This window comes from Serinus canaria, chromosome 4 (assembly GCF_022539315.1).
Source record: "Serinus canaria isolate serCan28SL12 chromosome 4, serCan2020, whole genome shotgun sequence".
NCBI classification, from domain to species: Eukaryota; Metazoa; Chordata; class Aves; order Passeriformes; family Fringillidae; genus Serinus; species Serinus canaria.
In genome coordinates, this window is record NC_066317.1 from 33,159,908 (window position 1) to 33,186,060 (window position 26,153).

Below are 26,153 nucleotides of genomic sequence, written 5' to 3' on the forward strand. Positions count from 1 at the left end.
AGATAGTCTTACATTTTATAGTGGTGAAATGTATAACAATGGCTAGATACTTATCATCTTTACAGAAAATTGTCTTAATGAGTTACACTATCGCTTTCTTTTCAGAAAGAGTAGTTTTTAAATTCAATTTTATCTAAATGAAAGGTCATCTGAGCGTACAGTTCAGATTAATTTTTCTTCCAAACAAAATACCATTAAATTTTAGTATTGCCAGGTATTCCTGTCCCTGTTATTGTGAGGAAAGACACGATGTGAATATTTGGCTGTCAGCTTATCTGATAGTATCTTTTCTATTAAAGAGCAGAATGCACATTGCCAACCTTTTGTTATCTGGTTTCCCGACTGCAGCGCGGCGTCGGGCTCTGCCAAACTGGCTTACGTTTGTTAAGTGCTCACCATGGACTTTAGTTATCTTTTCCTGGTAGTCTGCATCCTGCCACTTAGCTGTAAATGTCACACACTCCTCTTCATTCATGCTTCCTAATAAGAGTTAGTTTTAGTGAAATTGTGTGCAGAAATATGCCAGTGGGCAGGGGAGAAAAATTAAATTTATTCTAGCCAAAGGTGCAGCTGCAAAGACTTCGGTAGGGAAGAGGTAAAAAATACTGTTCTTGATGGTTGTACTCTGTCTGGTGAGTGGAAAAATGGGAAAAGACCCATTAAAAAAGTCCAAAGGTAGAAGATTAAAAAAAATTTATTCTGATACCTTAAAGCATAATTAATGTGGGCTAGTCTTTTTTCTGTATTTGCAAACCAGTATCTAAATTTAACCTTCATATTTTAGCTGCATTTTAGCTACATTTTTCAGATGTAATCTTTCCCTGTAATTAAAGAGAGGACAGAAATAACAGAAACAGAATAGAAGTCAGTATACAAAATGCTAAAAAATTGTTGCCATTTAACTGGTTGCAAGATATGCTCCTTTAAGTATCTGATCTGCTGATAGATTGAAACTACACTGTAAAGTGCACCATCAAACCAACTCCTTGGTACCTCTGAATAATACTTCACTATAAATCTCCAAGAGTGTTTTGCTTTTTAGGACATTTTACTGCAAGTAAATCTTGTTATACATCCACACAGAAGATACTGTGTAAGATTAGAAAAAAATGTTATTTTGTCCCAAACCAAGTCAAAGACAATTTTCAAAATGTTTCCATAGCAGGGGAGAAATTCCATGTACTCAGAGGGGGAGAGAAACCCAACCCAACAAAACCTCCAAAACATTGTATTGCGAAAGCAAGCTGCCTTTACATTATTCTGAAGAATGTCAAAATCATAATATTCAATACATGTGATAATAGTGTGCTTTTGACTGTTACAGAAGCTAGGAGTGTAGGATGCAAGTGTTGGAAAAGATGTGTACATAGCTGCACACTAGTGTACTCTAGCTGATATTTATTGGTGGGAAATCAAGCATTTCTCTCCAGTAGCTACTATCCCTAAGTATTTATTATGTTTTGAAACTTGTTCAACATCTTTTCTTTTGCCTGATTTTTTTTTTTAATGGTGAAACAAATTTCTTGTAAGGATTTTCTTTTCTTTTTTCCCACCAAACCTAAGTTCCTTCTCTATCAAACGAATCAGACCAAAGGCTCAGTCTTTCTCTTTTTCCTGCCAAGTGCAGACATGAGATTTTTGCTTTGTTTTACTCTTTTTCTGCTGAAGATGAGGGTGCTTCTGGGAGTTGCAATTTCAGTAAATACCTTCTTCAGTGGTGCGTTGTTAATGTCGTTTGTACAGTGCTCCATGTTAAATTTCACCTCATTGATTATCATAATACAGAATTGCCTCAGAAGTTTAGTTCTGCCCCAGTGGAAAATACCAAAGATTCCATTCCTCAAAGCTGCTTTTGCTGCACTGACAGATGACTTGGCTAGATCAAATAGGATGATAGGAAAAACACAAGATCAAAACTGTTCATTTATCTGTCCATCATGTATAGCCAAGAGATTTTTGCTTTTCAGATAACTTTACCACAAGTCAGATCTTGTTATATGTGTGTTTTTTGTGATTACCCCAAACTCACAATTCACAGTAATGACTAGATTACTGTGAATCTTTACTGTCGTTTCCTGTGCCATTCAGAAAAATAATGTATATTTCTGTCAAGGCATCTGGACCAACTCAAACCAGATGTTAGGAACTTGTCCTGTCTCTTCCATTCAGAATTTATATAGGTTTTTCAAGGTATTTTGTGGATCCATGGTAGAAAATGGTAGGAAGCATGCTGATCACATCATACAAAATTACTCCAGCTGGTACCAAATGTGGTCTGAAGTGGCACAGCCACATCTTGGTGGCAACAGCTTTTGTTGTCAGATGTAGAATGCTCACTTACTATCTGCTTGCCACAAATGCCCTAAAAAGTTTTTGGGATGAAGTGAAGCTCTTCTGCAAAACATCAGGCATCAAGGACAGCCAAAAGAAGCCAGACCCATGAAACACAAGCTGTCTTGTTAATGTGTTTGTACTGACCTCTCACTGAGCAGTGAGAAGGAAAATGTTCTGTCAGTTTGTGTGTGTCAATTAAAGCATCATATGAAAACTGCCTTTTGGGACTGCTGGGATGCATTTTCTACATTTGTTAAACATCAAAATGTTCTACAACAAAAAGTTTACTTATAAGGTATGGACAATAAAGAGCAGGTTTTCTGAGAGCACTGGAAAGTGTGTATTTGACCTTAATATTAAAAAAAATGGTGTGAAATTTATCCTCTGCAAGATAAAAGAAGTTCCACATGGTGTTCAGAGATGAAGCTTATTAGAGCTCTCTGTTATTTTGATTGCCCATGCTAGATATGTTTTACATACAGCTTTCTTGAAATTGAGATAATTTGCTGTTCCAGAACTTGATAGTGTTGGTGAGAGAAACTACTTAACTTTTTTGTTGGCTGCTACTTCTGATAAACTCATATAAGAGTGATTTTGTTTTATCGTTCTCTTTTCCAGATACTGTGTCTTTTGTCCTGCCTCCAAGGGGAGGCTTTCTGCTTCTGTGAGATCTGTAGAGCAATGACAGTTGTTTCTCTTACCTTTATACTCAGGGATTGGAGTTCAGTAACCTTAAAATGAATATTTTGAATTCGTGATTCTCATATTGTAACCATCACATCCAGTACTTACATTTTTGACTGCCTACTACAATTCTGTCCAGCTCCTTGCTTTCTCTTACCTTAAGGTGGCAAAGGGTGTATTTGCAACTCACTTTTTTCTGGAGTGTGCAATACAGTCTCATTCCTGATGAGCTACAGATAAAAATTAGTGGAGTGATGATTAATGATTAATAAAGCTAATGATCATTGCTATACTGTAAGGGCCTTCCCAGATCCAGCATGCCTTATTCCATAGCAATGTGTTATGTCCAGTTTGATCTGTCCTGTTACCAATTTCTGTTTTCTTTGCTGTTTGTCAGTTGAACTAAGAGAAGTCATACAGTGAATAAGCTTCTTCTCTTTACTTTTTTAATGGTGATAAAATAATTTAACATTTTTTCTGTTATGTTTATATATAGTGACTTTCTCAGGTCTGTCATTGTACCTTGGAAAATCATTAGCCTGAATCCCATATGAACCTGTTCCAGCCTGTCAGCTTTCTTGAGAGAGCATACATGAAAGCTGAACTAACTGTTCTGCCAATGGCCTGCTAAGTTTGTTTGCCTGGTGAAATATCTACTGTTCTTTTGTACCATTTGTCTGTTCAAATAGCTTGCACTTCTGGGGCCACAATGCTGCCCTGAAAATGGTGTTTGCCTGGTTGATCACCATTCTGCTAATGCCATGTATTGGTGAGTGGGTCATTAGCTATTTCTCTTTCTGTCCAGCTGCATCCCCAGTGAACCCTGGCCTTTTCCCCAGCTCTCTCCCTTGTTGTTTTCCACTGCTTGCCAACTTGATAAGATATCAGGCAGGTTTTGTTTGATCTACGTGCCTAATATTTCTCTGATGAGGAGGACAGAGTATGAACAGTGAAAGGGTGGCCTCTCAGTTGTCAGTCAAGGCATGCTCTGCTTCTTGGCTGCTGTTGAACCAAACTGTTGATTTTCAGGTTGTATGTCATGCAAACTCACGATCCTTTTGGGGAGTTTCTGTTTTCTAGGATACATCTGCTTCCTATTATGTGATCTACGTTCTTCACAGGTACATGCACCCTGTTCTGAATGCATGAGTTTTTTGAAATGCACCTGAGTTAGCTGTGAAGTCTTGGTTTGGACAGTTGTGGTTTCAGTTTAGCAAGAAGTCCAGGTCACTCTGCATTTAGGACTTGTCTCTCTCATTGTATACAGCAAATGTAGCCCCATGCTAAATGCTGACTTTTTTCATAAATGTTTCTCTATTTTTTCTAGTTGAAAAATAGTTGTATAGCTTTAAGCAAAGATGACTTGCAAGAAAATAGATGCAGATGAATGATAATTGTTTGTACTTAATTGTGCCTTCTTTTATCCAAAGGCCATTTTAATCAATTTAATACAAATTATTCTAACTAATGGTCGTAATATGAAGATAACAACTTCAGCTGTGTATAGAAGAAACATGTAGTTTCTGACATAAAAGTGTGATAGAGCTTCCAAATTATAGACATAGTTAGTTCATCCCTCTCTCTTTTATTAAGCTAGAGATTTAGAAGTATAAGTGTAATTATTTTTATCTTTGAGTGTAAAGTTTTTCTGATAAGTTGACTCCAGCTGGCATCATGCCTTTCTCTAAAAGTCCACTTATCTTCATTAATTTGCTAGTAATTTTAAGCTATCTGTATCTTGCTGTACAGTAAGACTTCAATCCTAATATATTGTTATTATTATTACTGTTATTATTGTTATCATTATTATAACATAGGATTATGATGATGATGATTATTATTATTATTGAAGGATGTTATCAGTTAAATGTTCATACAGAATTTTATTGCATGGTAGGAATTCCAGTGATACTGACACAAAATTTAACTCTCTGGCTTGATGTATTTTAAATTCTTATAGTAGGAATGGTCTCTACATTTGTAATAGTGGTATTGGTTTATGAAAATTGAGTGGTAGTGCTAACCAAATCTATTTTTCAAAAAATAGGTTTAAAGCCAAGTAAGAAAGGTCAGCTTCAAATTGAAAGACTCACAGGAAAAGTTTTCAGTAGGAACAGTGAAAAAAATATACTGTTTTCAAAGTGGTTCTTGATAAGTTATGGGAAGCTTCATGCAATAAAGTTGGTGTGCCAGCAGGGATCTGAATTTAGTAGCTCAACCAGCTGCATATTTCTGTTAACAGAACTTCAAAGTCAAATCTTTTTATTGTATTGATAAGTACTGCATTGTTAAAACAGTGAACTTCTGGGTATTTCTTGAAAATTTTGAGTGAATATATGGTTGAACTTTTATTTTGGACTATTATTCAGAGAAACTGAAAGTGACATGGAAAAGAAAATAAAAGGTATATTGTTCATAAGCTAGGTTATTGTGTTTTGTAATGTTTATTGTGTTTTCAGTGTTTATATTTTGCAATTTAAATAAAAGAAAATTCCAATAAGGCAGACTAACCAAAATAGTAATTTTGATTTTAATTCTATTTCGGAAACAAGGAGAATGGGAAAAATCCATGTACCAAATGGAAAACAGTGTAATCATTAGAAAGAAAGGTTATTTTCATACTACCATGCTGGCACTAACGTTCAATTCCAAACTGAAAATACCATATTTGTTGATCTAGTGACAATAGTCAGGCAGATGATGTTTCTGTGGTGGCACATGAAGCTTTGCTTAGACTGGGGGCTGTGGGTGCTCTGTAGAGAGCACCAGTGCAGTGCTGCAGGAGAGAGAGAGATGCTGTGCAACATCTGCCAGGTGGGGGACAGGCTGGTTGTCACCATCAGCTCAGCAGTAGTTAGCACAGCTCTTTGTTCAGCACAGGCTGGGGAGCCAGCAATATCTGTTGCATTTTGCCTTTCAGGTTTTTTGTTAGTACTGAAAGATCACTGTGGAGTTAGCAGAGTGCATTATTTCCTTGAGGTGTTTGTCTCATTTTATCAAGATAACTTATTTCAGTTCAAATCCAAAAAATACCTCTTGAGATATCATAGACTGATAAAAATAGGTGGGATCAATCAGGTAACTCAGGCATAGGACTGGGAATAGAAGTATTGGTTTTAGGAACTCGGAAGCTTTTTGGTGTTTTCTTCCAAATGGACTGAACTGTTGCAGGTGGAGTAGCACTGATATGCATTTTGTAAGTTTTCTTTTAATCTCCTGAAATCCATAATCAATAGCTCTTTAATTTTCTATTTTTTCTCAAGATTTCTAGGAACCTTGCAACCTTTTCTAAGCAGTCTTGAGCTCTAAGGTTCTAGCTCACTTTCTCTAGGTCACAGAAATGTGAAGTGCCCTATGTCAAAGCCAAACAAGCATTCAGAAAAAAAATCCAACCACAAATCCCTCCTGCCAATTTCAGCTCTGATGCCTGAAGTTGCTCCAGAATGCTTTCCTGTCCTGACAGATGTTCCTCCCATGTTTTATGAAAACAAATGAAGTAATTTTAGCACATGAAGATGTCTTCTGTTCTCAACCTTTGTTAGGTCATTTACTGCTCTCTGAAGTGTCCCTTGTGCATTCATGATTTTCTAACACGTTCATCAAAGCTAAAAGCTTTTGGGATGCCACAAAGACAGTTTTCTGGTATATGCACAACCCAGAGCTATGCTTCTTTCTTTTGTCTGCCATGAAAAAAGCAATTAGGTCATGTAGTACAGGATTTTTTTTTTTCTTTTTTTTTCCAACATTGTCTTGTAGATTACATGACAATTTCCTGTCTATCCCCATTCTGCCTTATATCTTTTTTTGGTATTTGTTAGTTCTAAGATTAATATGTCAGTCCTTCAGTTGAAAATGAGCATGACATTTCTTAGGTTCTGGTGATGTATTTCTATTGATTGTACTAAAAATCTGACTATCTTTAAATATGGTTATTTTTTTTCCTGTACTTTAGGAACTAGTGCAAGAACAATTTATAAATCATGTCACTCATTTTCACAATAGTGAAGGTGATTCTAGTTGACACTTTTAGAGATTAGTTTTTATATGCCATTTGGATGATTTGTCCACATGAATGTATTTATGCCAATAATAGTCATGTTATGATAATTTTTTTTTTTATTTTGGGATCTGAGTTTTTGGGAATATCGAGTAACTGAATTACTTATGATTTTCCCAAGAGGGCTGTGATAGTATGGCTCTCTAATAACTGAAGCAGTATTCATGCTACCAATCCACAGTCTGAACTCTTGTCTTCCTAAAAGACCTCCAAACAGATCAGTTTTTATAAAATGACAGTCTGTGGATATTTCAGTTGTGAACAGAAAATTTAAAGCATTCATTTCCAAACATAGGGAGTGACCCAGGATCATTCACCTGAAATCTTATCTGTCCCAAAATACACTGTATTATTTGAGCACTCTCAAATTCAAAGACCAATGCCTTAAAGAGCTCTGCTCTAGAGCACTGGCTTAGCAAATCCTTCTGTTTGGTTCTTTATTAGGAACTCTATTTTCAGTTACTCTTGTATTAACTTGGGGAAATAGTTAAAACAAGTGTGTGCACTGACACAGTTTGTACGTGAGAAACGTGGACATGGAGGATTACGATTTACAGAGCAGGATTCATATGAGCAGAGATAGTGGGTAGAAGAAAGCATGTTTTGTATGCCTGGCTTTTTTTTCCTCCCACATGTGGAACACAAGTCTCTCAAATATTTACAGGAGTATGCTTTCTGATGATAGAGGATTTGTCTCCAGCACCATGTCCAAGAGTTAAATGAAAATAGCTTTTAAACACAGTAATAATATGTATGGTCTGCTTAAGGGGTAAGTGATACAGCAACATGTTTTCTGGCTGCTCTTTACTTGGTCAAGTGCTTTTCCTTGGTTTTGTACATATTCATGTTTATGTCTGAACTGTTTGCTTTGAAAGCATAAAAGAATAAAGAAAGAAGATCACCTAGGAGTTAAAGAACCTACTACAGTTCTCCTTTTCTAAAATGTTAATAGTCAAGGAAATTTGAAAAATTAGATCCTTGGTGCCGTAGGCTAAACAGCAGTCCTCTGAAAAGGTTAATATTTAATTTGGCATATTTGCTCTGAATGTTAGCTATATTAAATATTTGTATTTTCTCTGAGCTTGAAAGAAGCTTAGTATTTTCAGCATCTTGTGTAATTCCTATTTCCAGAGCTATATTAAGAGGTTATTTAAGGTCACCACTGTGTTGCTGTCAAAAGACACAGCCCTCATAGCCAGCAGACCATGCTAGCCCAGGGTGAGCTGGCTAGAAACATCGTGTTTGGCTCATGCACTTTGTTTCAGCTCCTGAATTATACTGAAAGACATCTGAAAATACTCTGAGAATAATTTAGGCAGTAACATCTTTATTAATTAAGAAACAACTCCATTAAAAAAAATTAAATACTTAGTATCTGTCTTCTCTGTATTCGTGCAAACAGCAGCTGCAATTAAGGCTGTTGTAGCAGAAAGGGGAGAAGCAGTGTCTGCGAGTGGGATGGCAAATGGACCCCGGGACACTGTTCCTGCTAACATATGGGCTGCTATTAGAAAGGAGCACAAGAAATCTGGTGGTGAGCAGTGCATAAGGAGCTGCAGGGACTTAATGAAGGCAAGAAGAGAAGAATAATTGACATGGAGAACAAGTCGGGATCTGTTATTTGAATTGGCCCTTTGGTGTTTCAGTTTGACATGCAAGCTAAAATGCTCTATAAAATGAGGATCAGCATGAGGCTGACTTTATGGAAATAGAAAGCCTAACCAAGGTATAACTGTTTGCTTTCTTTTAAGATTTGTGAAATTCTTGAACCTTCACATAGCTACCATTTTACACCACAGAATGGTCTGTATTTAGATTCATGGACTCAGGTGTTTCTCACCAGAGGATTGATTTTATTTTATTTTGCTTGTGATGCATCAGCCTGATAATCGGCTGCAAACAAGTAGGAAACTGTAAGTCCTTATGAAAATCCCACTGCAAATTTGCACAATTTAACCTAATCAATTTGTGGCAGCCTGGGGGAGGCAATAGTGGTTGCAGCCTCACAAGTCTGGGGATAAATACAGTCTTGCAAAGAAGTTATAGGCACAGGAGAAAGCTGAAGTTGTGCATTTTTTTATTGTCCTCTCCCCTGCCTCCCCCGCTGAAGTTCTGTGGATGACACTTGAATTGCCACCGTGCCAAAAACTAGGAAATGAGTAAGTGTGGACTCAGTGCCATAATTCTCTTCAGAGCAGGGCGGGGATTCTGCTGGCTTGCAGCAGAGTCCTTGCAGGAAGCTGGTAGTCTTCACTGGTTAGAAACAAGGATTTAAAAAAGCTTTTAGCAGTTGTGCTGGATAGTGCTTTTCAAGAGCAAACAAATAAATGCAAAGATGAAATGAGGTTTCATAGTTTCCATCAAGAGGAAAAATACTACAACAATGGAATAACTTCTGTCTCAAATATTCTCATGGCTAAAATTGCTCAAAATAATAAACTATGTAAGAATCAGATGTATCAAATATTAGGTTCTACTTAATACTTGGTATTAGGCGTTGGACAACATCAATTCTTTTCCACTGTACATTTACTGTCACCTCACTAACTCTAAGGATAATTTTTCACTTTCTCTTTTACTTGCTGTGTCCAAAAAATAATCAGCAGCTGTACAGAGTCTCCATGGGAAAATAAAACCCAACCACTTAAATTACAAAGGGGGGAGGGAGAGGGAGGAAACAGTATTCAGAGGCAAGCAAGGAAAATAGTTGTGATGCATGGGACTCATCATTTCTATTTTAAACGATTACATGAATTGCATGATACAGAGTTAAGGAATCAGGCTTCAACTTTTTAGCTTTATTGACTAAAATTTGTACTCTGGTAAGGAAAAAAATGTGGTAGGAGACAACTACTGAATATGAAGACAGAAATGTAGAATTGCCTTGGTCCAATACCCAGAACTGACTGTATTAAGCACTGGACCACTGCCAAAAAAAGCAGCATTAAGAGCTATTTAGTCTCTTTCCTTGTCTTTTTCACAGAGCCAAGTCACAGAATGATGTGCTAAAATATGAGATGGAATGACTTAAGTGAGGTTCATGACTAAAATGATGGAAACAGGAAGCTGCAGCTGATAATGAAAATCACTTCTGAAACCTATAATAGGGGTTTATTTATATACAGTTCAATAATTCTCCGTGTTTAAATATAAGATGATGTAAATGGAGCAATATTTATTTCATGGGGTATGATGACAACCTTGATCCTGAATGCCAGATAATCCCTTAGATATGCACTTTCCTTTCTGTGCCATTTGGCTTTCTGTATAAATCTTTGGTTGCATTTAATGATTATTCAGGATTTTCTGTTTTAGAGGTACTACTTACTTTAGCCTACTTGGGCTTTTATGTCTGTGAGAAAATGAACATTTTTTTCATTTCCCATAGATGAGGAAAAGGTACAGAAGGGGAAGGTTTCCACATATATCAGTGCTGCTTTATTGTAACATTATTGTGACATGCTCCTTACGTTCTAATGCCAAGTTATAAAGGAAGTGTTGCTGTGGCTTCTTGTCGTTGCAGAACAAAATTACTAGGGGAGTTCTTTCCCTAATAACTGAATTCCTTATCCCATTCTACTCCATAGTAACAACCTGTAACACTAGAGGAAAGATGTTATGGTTGTGGAATTTCTTGAGGACTGGTATTGCCAGAGCCAGATAGCTTATCTAAGTAGTTATTCCTTTTATTTTTTTATTATGTTTCCTCTCCCCAGGTTGCTGCTGCTGCTTTCCCCTCAGAGCTGCTGTGCAGTGCTTGGGCTCTGCTGGCTTTGGCCATGATTGTGCTGTCCTTGTACCAGGATTCTTTCAGAGGGAGCCATTCATATCTGACTTGCCTGGGTGTTGTGGAAGAAGAAAGCACCCAGGGAAATATGCTTACAAAGGTGTATGACCAGGAAACTACTACTCTCCTGTAGTGTTTATAAATTTAATCCTTCATCTTATCAGAAACAATAATTTTTTACTTAATTTTGTGACTTACTGTCGCTGAAATGCTGGGAGGTTAAATTGAATTTGAGATCAAATCTGATTTGCCACATACCAGCAGTAGTCTATTTATGTATAAATCTTTTCTTAATTTTGTTCTTCATCTTTGGAAGGGACTTTATTCTCTGAAATCCTTACAATTCAATAATACCTCAATTCCATGGAATGGTTTGGAAGTTACCTTTTTTCTGAAGTATGCTGGCTGGAAAAGCATATGAAAGATTTTACCTCCCTGTTTTTAGCTACTTAAACTAATCTTTTGACTTGTGCCATGCATTATCTGTTAGCTTGTAATTCACTTGGTTTGGTGCTGATATTCTATTTTCTAGGTGTTTTAATGAAAATGTCTAAGACTTGAATCTTTGGGGAGGCCTTGTGCAGCTGCTGTGTCTGTCTCAGCCCTAACAGCTGTTCCATGTAGGTGGCACATTCAGACTGACAACTTGCTTTCCAACAAGGATTTTTCTCCATTCATCTATGTGTGGCTTATTTCTGAAGTTATCCATTTCCCTATTCTCTAAGTAACCGAAATAATTAAAATCATTAAAATCTGTTCTTAATTTCAGAAGAAATTAGAGATTTTTCTTTCCAGTCTTAAATGTTTGAGTTTTCAATAGTTTTAAAAAAGATTTCACTGTTTTGCCTCATGGAGTATTTTTTTTTCCTAATTATAAGAAAATGTAGCCATAGAATTGATTTTGTAGATCTTGACCCAAAGGTCATGCAGGGTAATGGAGTTTCAGGGTAAAATGAAGGTGAATATTATAGCATCATAGTGGTCACACAGGGGTATCTGGGGTAATTTTGACTGTTGTGGTAATATTGATCTGAATTTGCCCCCTGGTGTATTTTTCCAGCCTCCTTAATAAAGCTAGCTATAGCAGAAATCAGCATTTGCAGGTTTCTGGGAGCAGCAAAAAAACTCTCATGACCTGTCAGGTTCTTTTTCTGTGCTAGAAGTCTCAATCAGTTCTCACTAAACTGAAGTCTAGCTAATTCTGCTGCAATGGTTTCTGCTAGGGGTGATGAGCAACTTTCCCAGGAAGATGGAGAATTGTATTCTCCACTCTGCTGTTCAGTGGCAGAAGGAGTAACAGGGCCAGGAAATGATAGTTTTCTAACATGTGGTTTCACATAAAGCAGCTCAGCATTTGCTGTGGTAACCAACGTTATCTGTGATTGCCCTATATTTTTGGCACTCATGGATCTTCCCAAGAGTCAGTGGTTCCTTGCTGTGGCTTTCCTTTCACAGTGGTTAGTAACTGCTCTGAAGAAAGCCTTGTTATTCCATTTATTTTTTCTTAAGCTTCTGTTTCTGCATCCTAAAAGCTTGCAATAGTAGAAAATTGTAGTAAGACATGTTAATAGTAGGATGGATAAGTGGGTCTCCTTGAGATGATTTCTCTGTACCATTGTTTTGCCAATATCTGGCCTGAGGCAGTTAATAGTGGTGAAGAAAAGTTCTCTGTGTAGCTGTTTCTTTTGCCAACAGTGTGCAGGCACCTTTACTGTTTGCTGAGCAGTAAAGTTCAGTGGTTAACCCATTATATGAGCAATCAATTTTACCAGCTACAGAGCTTGTGTGGTGTTGATGATGATCTCACACAAAAAAAGAAAATAGTTACTGAAAGGCAGGAAGCTTGCCAGGCTGAGCAGCTTAACCAAGAACAAAACCTTTCACAGAGTAGCTGTTGCAATATTGAAGAGCCTGTCCTCAGAACACACTGCAGTAAGTTTAGGAGTAAAGCTTGTCCTTTTACCTAAGATTGCAACTTCTGTCAGAATTGTCTTTGCTTTTTTTAAGTTTTTATTTTTATTTTACTAATTTTAAAGAAATATGGAAATTGTCACTAAAAAACAAAGCAGAAGGAAAATGGAATTGGAAAAAAAATCACTATTTAAAAATTAACAAAATAAAAATTGGAATTAGCTCAGAGTAAATGGTATTTGTAAATTGAGATTTATCTGTGCCATAAAGATGCATATTAAGCAAATTAGTGTCCTTTTCCAAAAAGATCAAGCTCTGTAAGTGTCTCTTTTGGTCAGTGAAGGTTCTACTCTGATAAATGGTGTCAAAGTTATTCTATTTTCCTTTTGAGTCCTGCTTTATATGAGGTGTTTCCTGCTTTGAAAAAGCCCAGCATACCCCAGTGCTGTGGCCTGCCTGCCCTGTGATGTGACTGCCGTGCTCCTGGAAGGGCTGTCTGGAACGAGTTGACTCTGTGGGATAGTGGATGGCTTTCCAGCCATTATTTCTCTTCCCCTACCTTTGGCTCTACAGCTGTTTCTGTGTCCCCAGTCAGGTCCTACCTGGTTATTTTTCTGTCCTAGTTGGGTCAGTTTGGTAGCCACTTCCTGGAAATAGTGTTGAGTGGCTGTAGTGAAAAGCTGCATACCTCAGATGGGGCTCCCTAAGTGTAACTTGGGAGCAGCAATAAGGAGTTAGCTCCCTGTTAGCTGACCTGTCTGGTTTCAATGATTTCTGAGAAAAGTATCTTGTACCTGAATATCCCAATAGGGATGTTGCCTTGCCAACATCTTACCTATAAATCTGAGCACATGGTCGAAGGAAGGAAGCCCAATGCTGTGTTTGGGGAATGCTGGGAGGATTTCTAGGGGTGGATGATATGAGACATTGGTGAGTTGCAGATAATGCTGTCAACATGGAAATAGTGTCATAAAAGTTTCTAGTAAATTGCATTACAATTTGTTCTTCTAAGGCCACATACCTACCACATTTCTGGGTAGCTTTGTGTGTCCATGTGAGCTGTTGTCAAGGGATGCCACATTCAGAAGTATGGAGGAATGCATTTCCTACTGGTGTACAGTCTGGAGAGGTTTGAAGTATTTAGTCATCATTATTTTATTTTCTGATAGAAGTGGAAATGATACATTGCTTAGGGAAAATTGTTTTCTGATTGTGAGTTTGAAAAAATAGAATTGGTATGAGTTGATGAACAAGTTGATGAACTTGCTATTTTATATCATTTATGTGGAAACATGGAATCAGCCTGTCAGAGGTGTTACATCCCTTTTCAGGTGTGCCTATGTGAGCTTTTTCAAGTATATAAGTTATTTCAGTATATATCTATTATTTCAATGACAATTGTTTGGAGTTGTGCAGATTTGCAAATGCTGCATGCTGAAAATCATGAAATAGCAAATTTTTCATATGTCTTTGAAAATAGGCTACCTTGGTCTTCTATTTTATGCCGGTAAAGTTTCACTTAACTTCCCTTCTCTGACATACTTTTGTCCAATAAAAGGGCAAATTGATTTGAATAGTTATTTAACACTTGATTAAATTAACTTTTGCTTGAAAGTTTTGTGGGCACTGTATGGCAATGCAGAAATTTATTGCACAGTTACAGCTGAAGGCAGCACTTGTGATAAACAATGATGGAAAGAGTTCATGGTATGGTGTGCAGTGTTATGCTCATGGTTGTACACAAGATCTTTTGCTGTTTATTTGCCCTGTCTTGTTCTCAGTTTGATAATTTCTAAAAAGAAGTGTATTGCAGCTGAAAATCTTAGACTGAAATAATTTGAAGACAATGATAATAGAGAATAAGGTTAGTTACAGTAGTGTATGTTGCTGTCCTTGTAATGAGGTAAAATTGTCTTCATTTACTTAGCTTTAATCTTTCCATTTTCTGTTCAGATTTAGAGGCAGTTATATAAGTTGTGAACGGATTGTATGGAATAGAGTGACTCACCAAGAGAGAACACAGTGCTCATAGCTGTGTTGTTACAGGGAAGTGCTCAATGACTCAGCTGTAGAAGAGTCTGCTAATTGGAACTGCTGTGCATGTGGATTTAGATGAATATCTGCCCTGAAGCTGTCCAACACACTTTCTGACACCTCCTACTGCATGAATTACTGGGCAGGCTTTGCTTTGTGTTGAGCATATCACCTCGAAGGATGTTAAAGGAGCTCTTCAGATTTCCTTGTTATGCCTTGCAGTTTTCTATTTATTTAATATTTTGTGTTGTCCATTCTTGGCAGCTTCTGCAATGGGGATGAAGCTGCATGTGCTTTACCCTCCCAGTAGCATACCAAAATTTGAGTCTTTGCTTTTGAAATGTCTTCTACTATTGCCTTAATCCTTTCATTGGCATCTTCTCAGTATAGGAGTAATCCCTCTGTCAAAATTCTGTGTCTACTCACAGGACAAGATCACAGTTTACATCTCAGTTTACATCTCAGTTTGGGAAGGTCTCAGTTGAACATGTTTCTCTGAGGAGTCATCAGACCAAGTCAGGCCCTGGGAATGGTTTCTGGGTGTTGCTTGTCTCTGAGGGCTAGCTGAGTGGTCCCGACCTACGCCAAGGTCAAGTTGGTTTTCTTGGGCTGTGCTGCTGTGCTGTAGGGACAAACACCCGCAATCCCAGCCTACTTGCATTTTATGTTGTTGTCAATATTGGTATGAATGCTAGCAGGAATATATTTTATTAAAAAATGGCCGCTTATGATTTGAATTTTAAAAAGCAAAATTGTAGGAGGGATTGTGAGGAAGCTTAAAGTAGGTAATTCTGTTATTCCAATAATAAGAACATACTCCTATTTTTTGCAGACTTACATGTTAATTGATATTTCAAATCCTAGAATAAGCCATCCTACTACATATTGCAGCCCTATGGTATTTAGCAAATAATTTCTTTCCTCCAGACATCTTGCAAGTTGTGAAAGATATTTTTATTGTCATTGTATAGGCTCATTGACTCATACCATGTGTGTGCATCTATAAACATAAAATAATTCAACTCTCTTCTTTGAAAATTGTACATCCTACTTATTTTCCTGTTTGTTTTGTGCTGGTGAGCTAATTGACTACAGGTTGCAAACTTTTCTGCTTTCGTGGCAGTGTTTTGTTTTTATAAGACCTTTTTGAAGGTGCTGTGTAACTGAGAGCTTTTGAGTTGTGTGAAAGCAGAACTGCATCTGCTGGTTAAGTGTCTTCTCTATTCTAACAGCTCTACAAAAATCCTTCTCCACTGTTACACAAAAACATGCCTTTACTGCATAACCAGGTTTTGTCCACCTTTCAGAAACAGCTGAGTGTATTCTCTCTGTTGAATTTGAATTTGAGTGCATCATGTTGGGGCCATATAAAACATATGAAAAGAGAAAACAAAAACTACCTGGCGTGAAATCTGGAGTGATAGAGTATTGTCTCTATCAAGTACTGGACAAAAAGATCCATTTTCTTTGTTCTTAAGAACATTTATATAATAAAAGCTATTTGAATTCCTTTTTATCTGCAATTAATACTGTCTCAGATATTCAACAGATATTTCTTAAGTTCATTGGCAGTCTTCCATTTTCAAAAGAAACAAAAAAAACATCTGTAATATCAAGTTTTTGTGATCACTGAATAAATAGGTAGGATAAGAGATAATATGACACAGTCTTAAAATAAGTATAGGTACATTAAGTTTTGTTTGGATCACTTTGAAAGCTTTTCTATCCACTTGTTTCAGTTTTGTTTCCTTGCCTAGTCAATTGATTATCAGATTCTTGTTAATTTTCCAGATGAAACAAGTGAATTAAATACTTGTGAAAAATGAGTGAACAGCTGAAGTGATCAAGTCTGTCAGAAGTTCCTTGGAGGGAGCTAGTAAAGCTCTTAATCCTAACATGCTCTTAGCAAAGCCTTTAACATCATGCCTTGCATACCCAAACAATCCTCTGCTTGCTTTCGGTAACGTTAGCATTGGTTTGTGACATGATGAAGTATACCAAGTGACTTCTTCAGATAGTTTCAGGCCATAAAAGCTTTAAGGCAGGAGATAAAACTATGGTCTTCTCTTCTTACAAAGTATTTTGACACTTAAACTGGCATTCCCAAAAATTAAAGGATACTTTTAATAGGTTTGGGGGATAATGTTTTAACTTTTTTGATAATTATGTCAGGGTTGTGATTTTTTCTTTGAAGGGCAGAATATCCAGTGCAGATCTTTAATTGGAAAAAAAGGTGAAATGTTAAAAAGCAGTTATCACTTCCCTTTTTGTCTCAGTTGCTGATTGCTTGGACTGCATTGAAATTAAAGAACATCCAGTCAACTGTTGTTTCTTTTGCTAGGTAAAGTTAAATTAATTCAGATGATCAGAGGTTTAGTTCAGTAGAAATAAAGTGACACTTATTAGGCTGTTTCTAAAGTCAAATGAGATAATTTTATCCAGGTTGCTGTGTTTTGGCATGTTTATTGTCTTCTGCAAAACAGAATTGCCTTGAGTGAAATGAACTAATGGCCTGAAGAAAGTTCCAAATTTTCCATTGTATTTTAATAAATAATCTTATCTATTTCTGATGTTAGTGGTTATTCATATTTCTTTAGTATGTCAGAGAGTGTGGCTGCTATTGGTCACATACTTTACTTGTTTATGGTTATGTGACACTTGTATCAGGACTTATTATTAAATTACTGTGGTTATATTATTGGTAAACTCAACCTGGTCCTTGGTTGCTAACAAAACCTAGCCAATGCTCCAGGTGTTTAACAAAAATTTCTTTTCTAAGGCAACAAAGTTACTCCACACTGCCTGAACACTAAGGTATATTTTACCTATGTACCCAAAAATTTGATACTTTTATGTCAGACAAATTCACAGGATTTAGTATTTGGCTTGGTATTTTCATCTTTAAGTGAATGTTTCCACAGTTAAGTGGTAAAAATGATACAGATGCATCACCAGGACTAGGGGTAGATATTTTCCATTTTTTTTCCTACTTTATTGTTAGTAGGAAGTTTGATTTGCCTTGTGTTTTCCTATTTATACATCAGTATTACACACAGAAACCAGTGATTTCTGCTAATGCATTTCTGTCAGTGGGCTATCTTTTGCATCATCCACTGTTAATTTGGAATCTTCCTTTTGTTAACTCTCAAAATCACCAGGAAAGGAAAATGGCCTTGCTACTAAGCTTTAACACTTCATTGAGTTTGGTGTGGGCAGTCTGTGTGGCTTCTGCTGGGGCACCTTGTGTCTCCATAGACAGAAATGTTAGTAGTTTCTTCCTTTTACAACTTTGTTCTGATTATTCAAGTTTGCAATCTGTTCATGTGCTTATACAGAGGTCTCCATTATGAATGGCATTCAAGAGCAAACTCCAAAAGATGTTTATAAAAGTAAATAATATTTAGCTCAAGCAGATGGAGACTACTGACTTTCTTCTTTCACTGTTCAAAACCCTGATGATTTGAGATTTTTTTTTCTTAGGAGCTTAAGGGAAAAGAGACACAAACATCTTGAGCTGTTACTGGCTTTGTGTCTTGATGGATGTGATGGTAAAACCATCCCTGGTGAGAACAGGTTAGCTAGAGGAATGATGTCCCCAGTGTGACCAACATGAGCATGAGAACAGTGATCCTTGGCAGGATAGTGTTTCACAAAGTGCTAGACTGAACAATTTCAGTAATTGTCTCAAATGCTTGTGGTTTCTAAGATCCATTATCTTGTGTAAAAAAAATGATGTGTGTAGAAATATTAATATTTGGAGGAGACATAAAATATTGGTCGTGTTTTGAATTGAAAAGGTTCATTTTTAATTTTTAATATTTTCATTATTAGCACTGTGCAGATGATCTGGGGATGTTTTAAAGCTATTTTACACAGCAAGCTAAAGGCATATTCAACATAATTTCTCATAGCTGCCTTTTGTTCAGGAAAAATTGTGTAAGTTGATGGAGGCAATACAATATCTTGGAGTTATTTAAAAATACCTGTCTTTTAAGTAAAAACTTTTTAAAGTGGATTTAATTCAACACCAATGAATGTGAGCATCATATTCTGAGAAATGGGTAACTTTTGCAGCAACATGAAACTACTGTGTTGAGAGTATTGTCTGATGAGTGGTCTTTAAAGTGTGATATGAAAAGCCAGCAGAGAAGAGGAATACATTTAACAGCAGTGTTTAGGATCAGTGTGAATGGAGGAATACTAGAGAGGTTGATTTGGTAACAGCTGGACTTGGGACTAGGGTTTATTTGGGTAGAAGTGAAGAAAGTTTTCTGTAGAGCTGTGTAACAAAAAACCAAGCAGTTACTGATGTCTCCCTCGATGGGGGAAAAAAGGAAAGGAGCTGAAGATGAAACAGAGATTGAATCCAGGGGTTTTATGACTCTGAAGGAACAGGAAAAGGAGGAATTTGGATAAAGATGATAAACAACCACTTTCAGCTCCTGTAAATTGATACATGCTCTGTTGACTTCATTCCCAGCAGTTGAGAATATGGCTGTGAATTCAGCTTTAACCTTTGAATTGGCAGGGACATCTCAGGATAAAATATCAGCAAAAATAGGTGGAGATGAAAGTTTGAGGTTATAGATTCTGAATTCCTGGAAGTGGGATTGTATCATAGTCCACTGAGTTGTAGAGGCAGCTTTGGGAAGATGAGTTACCTATGAAGAAGTGAAAAAGAAAAAAACCTGAAAGAAAATAGAACAAAAGAAAAAGCAAAGAGAGAAGAAATCCACCAAAAAGGCCAAAGGAAGGTTAAAAAGAGATTGGAGATTTGAAAAGTAAAGAATCTGAAAGCATCTTTTGTGAGATTAAATTTACAAGGAAAGCATACAAATAAACTGAGAGGAAAATAAAAAATAAAGGGTTTTTCTTTTCTCAGTTTAACAGAAAACAGATAGATTTAATTATCTGAGCAAAACATAATGTAATATATAAAGCAACTGAATCATAGTAAAAACTCCTTCAATAATTAGTATTTTTAGAAAGATGTCAGGAAATGTAAAGGTTCAGTTTTCTCAGAAATGTCTATATTTTACTTCATAGTTCAAATATTCACATCTCAGGGTCTTTTATGCTTTGTTGTATTTACATAGAGAAAACTTCATAATAGAAATTATTACTAGAATGACTCTAGATTCAAGTTACTGCCTTTAGGTAATGTACAAAGAAACCAAATAGATGAAGATTCTGGAATAAGTTACTAGTCTTTTACTGGGTAGTTTTCTTATTTTCTCCACATAAAAATGTAGATCAGTGAGGAAATATATGTGATGTAAATATGTTTGTCATAAACTTTCCCAAAGGTTGTAAACATGGCATTATATTCTTCAGATTGGCTTTATTGTCCAAATAATTCTTTAATTAAATTGAGCTCTTTTTTATTTAAAGCTGTCTTTTGGGGAGATATTGCCTTAGATGATGAAGACTTAAAAATCTTTCAAATTGACAGGACGATTGACCTTACACAGCACTCCAACGAAAGACTTGGCCATAACACAGGTATGCTACTTCAACCTTGTTTTAATTTATTTTTCCTGTTAGTTAATTCTGTGTTTTAAATGTGGAAAGTCAGCAAAATGTCTTGGATAATATTAGCTTACACTTAGAAAAGTTATTAAACAAAAGCTATAGATTCACATTAGGGAAAAGGAGAAGCAAAGCATTTAATTTCATTCCAGCATTTCTGTTGAAAAATGTCATGTTGAATTGAGGAGCAGAAACTGGTAGGAAGATTAGAGTCTGCTCTGCAGGTGGTCATGTGGGAAAGGAAATTGTACAAAGCTTTGATTTCATCACTGAAAGTTCCTGATAGCGGAGCCCAAACACACCATGGAGAACATATGTGGTATCCTGGAGGCAAAGTAGGAAGGCTGGCATTGCAACCCCTCCTTTTGCTTCTTTTTTACTGCTTCACTCTGTTCTATACCCAGACCTAGAGGAAGCACTAGAATATGTTTGTCATCCTTGCTAGATATGCCTTGTCTAAAAACCAACTATTTATTTGACATTTTAATACACATTTCTATGCTATTGTTAACATAAAATGCATTAGCACCAGAAGCTGCAATCTGATTAACAGAGGCAGCTGGGTATTCAGACAGATAGATAAAGAGATTTTTTTAATGTGTAAATGTCTGTTTGCAAGAGAGAAAACGTAATCCATGCCTAAATGGATGTCTGTCTAGTGTCTAAAAATTATGCTTTCAGGCTGTGATTAGTAAATTGATAACTGAGAATTTGTAAACTTTCAGGTTATGATACAAAAAAAGCCAACTTACTGAGAGAAGTCTGGAACAAGTGTTATTAGAAAATGTAAAAATTCATTACTGGGATTTCTTTTCTGTTAAGCATGCTTTATTTATGCCTGAACTGAGCTAGCATAACTTATTCCTGATATGTGGAAAAAAATTTTCAGACCAAAGAAGCAATTTTGAATTTAAGCTTTCAATATCGATATATTTAGAAATATTTTTGTTCATTTTAAGTAGATGCTGTGATTAAAGTATTTTTACGACAACTTGAAAATTTATTTTATCTCCTTTTACATCCACTCATAATTTGCAAAACAGAAAAACTTTTGATCACATCTAGATCTGGACTGGATCTTAGAATTAGTGGACTCTGCTCACCTCTCCCCCAAACAAATAGTTTTAATTGCCTTTGCAGATATCTCAGGCGCTAGTTTTTTGAAAAAATGTAGAACAACATCAGTCATTTCCCCTTTAAAGTGGATCCAGTCAAGTGATTTCTTTGGCTTGCTGACTCCCACTTCTTTTTGCTTTTCTACTTTTTCTTTTTAACTGCAAAGTTATTATTATTTTTTTATTTCCACACAAAATTACACATTTGTAAGTATTTTTAAAATTATATTTAATTTTCTAATACTTAGTTTTTCCTTTCTTATGTGTTTTGTGACATGCACATTATCTTTTCTTGTGGATGGTCTCCTGTTCAGGATATTGAATCACCCTGTTAAGTATTGCCAATGCATTTGCATCAGTTTTTTCTACCTTTATTGCACAAAGAGTCTTGATGTAATTGTGATGATCAGTGAGAGAAAAACTTGGGAGAAAAGTCTCCTAAGTTAATGACTTCATAAATGCTCTCAGTGAACCCTCAACATTCTTGATCTTTCCAAAAAGAGCATTAGAATAGTCAATTTTACACTTCATAGGTGTAATTTATTTTCCTAAATTTACAACATTCTTGATGTGTAAACTAGGAATTGTGTGCTCCTCTCCCCTAACTCCAAAAGAGCAAAATGCCAACTAGCTCATTAGGTAGCAACTGGAATAGGAATAAAAGCAATGCTAGATATCTGGAATCTAGAAAACAAAATTTAGTCTTAGTTACAGACAGAGTGGCAATGAATTGTAAGCTTGATTTCTGAGCACTTTCTGCTGTAGATTTTTTCAGACTAAAGGTGACATCAGGTAAAAGGATTAGATACTTGTTTGTTAACCATCAAGAGGAAGTGGTGGAGTCACAGTTGTTATTGCAACTCTAATTAAAATCCTGATGCTCACAGGCTGTGATTCACATTATGTGACTGCTCCTTTTTGTGAGGATTATCTGCCTGGATTTGTAGGGTCAGATAATCTGTGAGCTTCTTGGAGTATGGCCTTGTCATTTTATTTTTCATTTTGTACAAGCAAAATGCATAATTACTGTAAACACAAAAAAACCAGTAAAGCTGATAACGTTTATGTGTATAGTTTTACAAGTCCAAACTGCCAAAAGTATCCTCCTTATCCTGTCTGAATTATGTGAAGATGCAGCAAATAGGAATTAAAGGTTTTTTTTAGTCTATATGGTTTGGCAAGGCTGCACGTTAGACAGCTTAGAGACAACTTAGTTGAGAGACTTTTTCTTTGGTTTTTCACTAAATGAAATGCACAGACTGCAGTAAGACAGAAGAGTGTTTTGGGGGTTTTTTTCCCCTAAAAATATGGTATAACAGTTAAGTAACTAAAGGATTCTTTAGGGCTTTTCTATTATGTTTGACAGTTGATGCTTATAATGATTTTTTAAAATATTTATTTGGAATGCTTAGCTATAAGCCTTATTTTATAAAATGAATGAGAAGATGAGAGACAATTACATTAATGATGATCAATGTTCTATCCTCTGCACTTTATGCTATAGTTACCCTGTAACTTGTTGGAAAGGAATCTATTACCTCATCTATTTAAAATGTTTTTAAAAATTTGGAAAATTTTTCTCAAGGGAGCCAGCAGCTATGTGACAGCATAATGCAAATAATTAGGCACGTTGTTATTCACTGAGCAGCCCCACACTCACTTGCCTTATATGGAATTTTCTCATCTGTAATATGAATTTAAGAGTCTGTGTAAAAAATATATTTTCTGCATAGATATTAAAATTTTTAACAGAAAGTTGGGAAAGCCCTTTTTAGTGGTGTTGGAGGCTTCAATAGTCTGGTTTTTTGCATCTTTTTACTTTTTCAGTTGTTAAAGTAGTTTAGAAACTCTCTTCTATAACAAGCAGTGACTTGTAAAATACAGCTTACTGCAATCCTCTAAAATCACAAAACTTTCAGAACAATTCTGAATTATTTAACTGATTCATGTAGTATAGTCAGTGTTATTGCTTCTGCTTTACTGGTGTTTGTAAAGCCACCTGTAGCTGCAGAAGGTTTATGTGTGAAGGGGGGATGTAGCAGACCCAGATGCAGTAAACCCAGAAATGTGGTTTATTTCTGTAAATGGCATGGTAAATGTTAAAATAAACTACCTTCTATCTTAGGTTTTCATTGACTGCTGTAATTACACAGACATATATGTATAAATACCTGCCCAGTCTTACTGCCATATACATCAGCATGTGATGTTTCAAGGCCTTAAAAACGCATTGACATCTCTATTTGCATGCTAGCAAAGAAAAACAAATACTTCATGGCAAAATCAACCATATTAAGTTTTGCTGGGTTGGTTTGTTTGTTTGTTTTCTGATGAAACTTTGGCTGTTTGCTTTGTCTCCTTCCCCTCCCTTGAAATGAGAAAATTATGGAATGCATTCAGGAAATTTCTTTGAGAGTAACCCTTTTAGCTGTCAATCAATATGGCTCCGAGGATGTCAAGGTCACCAGGAAGAAAAAAGCTCCAAATAATAATTAGATGATGTAATTGTCATGACTTGCCTGAATAACAAAGACATGTTGGCTTATACTCATGGAATGCATATTAGAAAAATTTTCAGCTAATCATGTGTTTTTATCACATTGTCGAGAGTACTTGAAATGTTTTTATGGAAATTATCAAAGAATATGAAGCTTCCTTCAGGATGCCTCTCTTGGCTAATATGGTTGCTGTATGTGTAAAATTCCACAATTCTCACTTTTGGAAATTCCTTTCTTTTTTTTTTTCTTTTCTTTTTAAAGGTGGCTTTGGAGAGCATGGAATGTCAAAAAAACGCGGTGCCCTCTATCAGCTTATAGAGAGGATAAGAAGATTTGGCTCTGGTATTTTCACTGTTTAAATTAGCAAGTTGCCTGATGTGATAGTGTATCGTGAACATTAATGATGATAGTACTTTAACACTTTAAAGCCTTTCTGTATTACTATTGGCATAAATAAATTATAAAGTTATTAGTGCAAGAATAGCCATGAAGAGATTAGCTCTTTTTGCCTTTTTCTTAGAGTTCTTCTTCAAGCACGAAATCTGAAAGCTAAAACACATGTTTTATTATAATTATAGTTTTATTATAATTATAAAAATGTTATATTAAAAATTACTTAGCTTTGTTTTATGACTATGTTCACAGTTATGGGCTTAACCAATGTCAGTACAGTGTCTTTTCACTGCAAGTAGACTATACTGCAAAGCTGCTAATTTAGTTTGTTGCCTACTTTTTTCTGGCTCCAGGTGGGGCATTCTGATGATTCATACTGTGAAGGATTTGTGGTGTGTTGTGCTGAACAAGCATATTTTTACATTAATCATACTCTTGTCAGTATGAATGTAGTTAAATTGAGCAGCACATAGAAGTGGAATCCCCCCTAACTCTGGCTGAGTTTACACTGGGTATTTGATGCAAGAAGACATCACTTTAATGTGGTGTGAAACCTCGCTTCAAAAAGGAAATTATGTGCAACTCCATTGTAATTGCACCACATTGGGTTAAACAGAGCATGGTAACTGCCTCTGCAGAGGTGCTTTGATATATAATCTTTGTTCTTTAAAGGAGAATTAAAATTTTAGTATTGCATAAATTCTTGTAGTCTTTTGGGTGCAGTTTGGAATAAATTTCTTGTTTAGACCTCTAAAAAGCACAAATAAAAATAATTTTGAATGGTAAAACATTTAAATAAATGTGTGCTGTGGTTCAGTAATGACTGTATACTAAGTATAAAAATAGTTTACAGTAAAGAGTCTGCCTATACTTTGTGTGTAATTTGTTGTGTAATTCTCATTTACACACTCATTTAATTACAAAGATGAGCCATTTGCTTTATCTGTTTTTGGTTGGGTAGTTTTTTTTTTTTTTTGTTTGTTTGGTTTTTTTTGGGGGGTTTTTTTAACCATGGAATTTTCTGTATAATTCCTGGTGTTATTCAAGTTCCATGTTGATTGTCACAAAGGCAGGTTTTTTTCCCAATTATCAGAGCTTCCTCCCTGCCTTGTGCTGTAGCTTCTTCCCTGTCTTCCTATTGCTGTTCTCTCAGCCTTGGGGCAATGCTGACATTCCTTACCATGACTCTGCCCTGGAATCCTCCCCAGTTCTGACATGGTCATTAACACTCAAGTGCAGCTGGTACCACAGGGGATTCTCACAGAGGGAAAATGTAATCTTCCACCAGGAATAGGAAAAAAGGCTTTAACTGCACTGAGCAGGGTTTGTTAAGCACTTTTTGAGGGATCCATTTTGATCAACTGGCCAGATCTACAAACCAGCTTACAAATTGTTCAGCTGTTCTGGTGTCCAAGTCCTTGTCTAACTACCCTTTTCCTTTTCTGTTCTCACACTAAGTTTCAGCTGATTTAGAAAGATTTGCCTGTAATGGGATGAATGGTGGTAGTATCCCTGAAAATCGTTGACACTTTTTTCTCTTGTAAAGAAATTCCAGCCATGAGTAAAACCTACCCATGGGGTTGCAAATGTTAGTTTATGAAAAATGTATGATTTCTTACTGTCCAGTGCTTTAAAGATGGTTGTTGCACTTGCTTTTTCCAGATCATACTATAAAAATGAAAGGGATAGTGAATGTCTTGATTAGTTTGAGTCTGTCCAAACTCTGACATTCTTTGCTGGAAAAATCCTCATTTATTTGAAAAAAAACCAGACCAAAACAAAATCCAGAGAAAATTAAATGCACGAAACAC

The 26,153-nt window shown here is 36.0% G+C and overlaps 1 protein-coding gene across 2 annotated transcripts in view; it reads left to right on the plus strand.

Annotated features, from left to right (window-relative positions):
• TLL1 (tolloid like 1) overlaps positions 1–26,153 on the plus strand; it is a 125,557-nt gene that overhangs the window by 35,081 nt on the left and 64,323 nt on the right. The window contains exons 2-3 of one of the 2 annotated variants that reach the window (XM_009101170.4): positions 20,199–20,309; positions 24,211–24,291. In XM_009101170.4, the coding sequence (XP_009099418.3) occupies positions 20,199–20,309; positions 24,211–24,291 (192 nt within the window). The remainder of the gene's footprint in view (positions 1–20,198; positions 20,310–24,210; positions 24,292–26,153) is intronic. The other variant, XM_030239410.2, reaches the window with a different exon arrangement.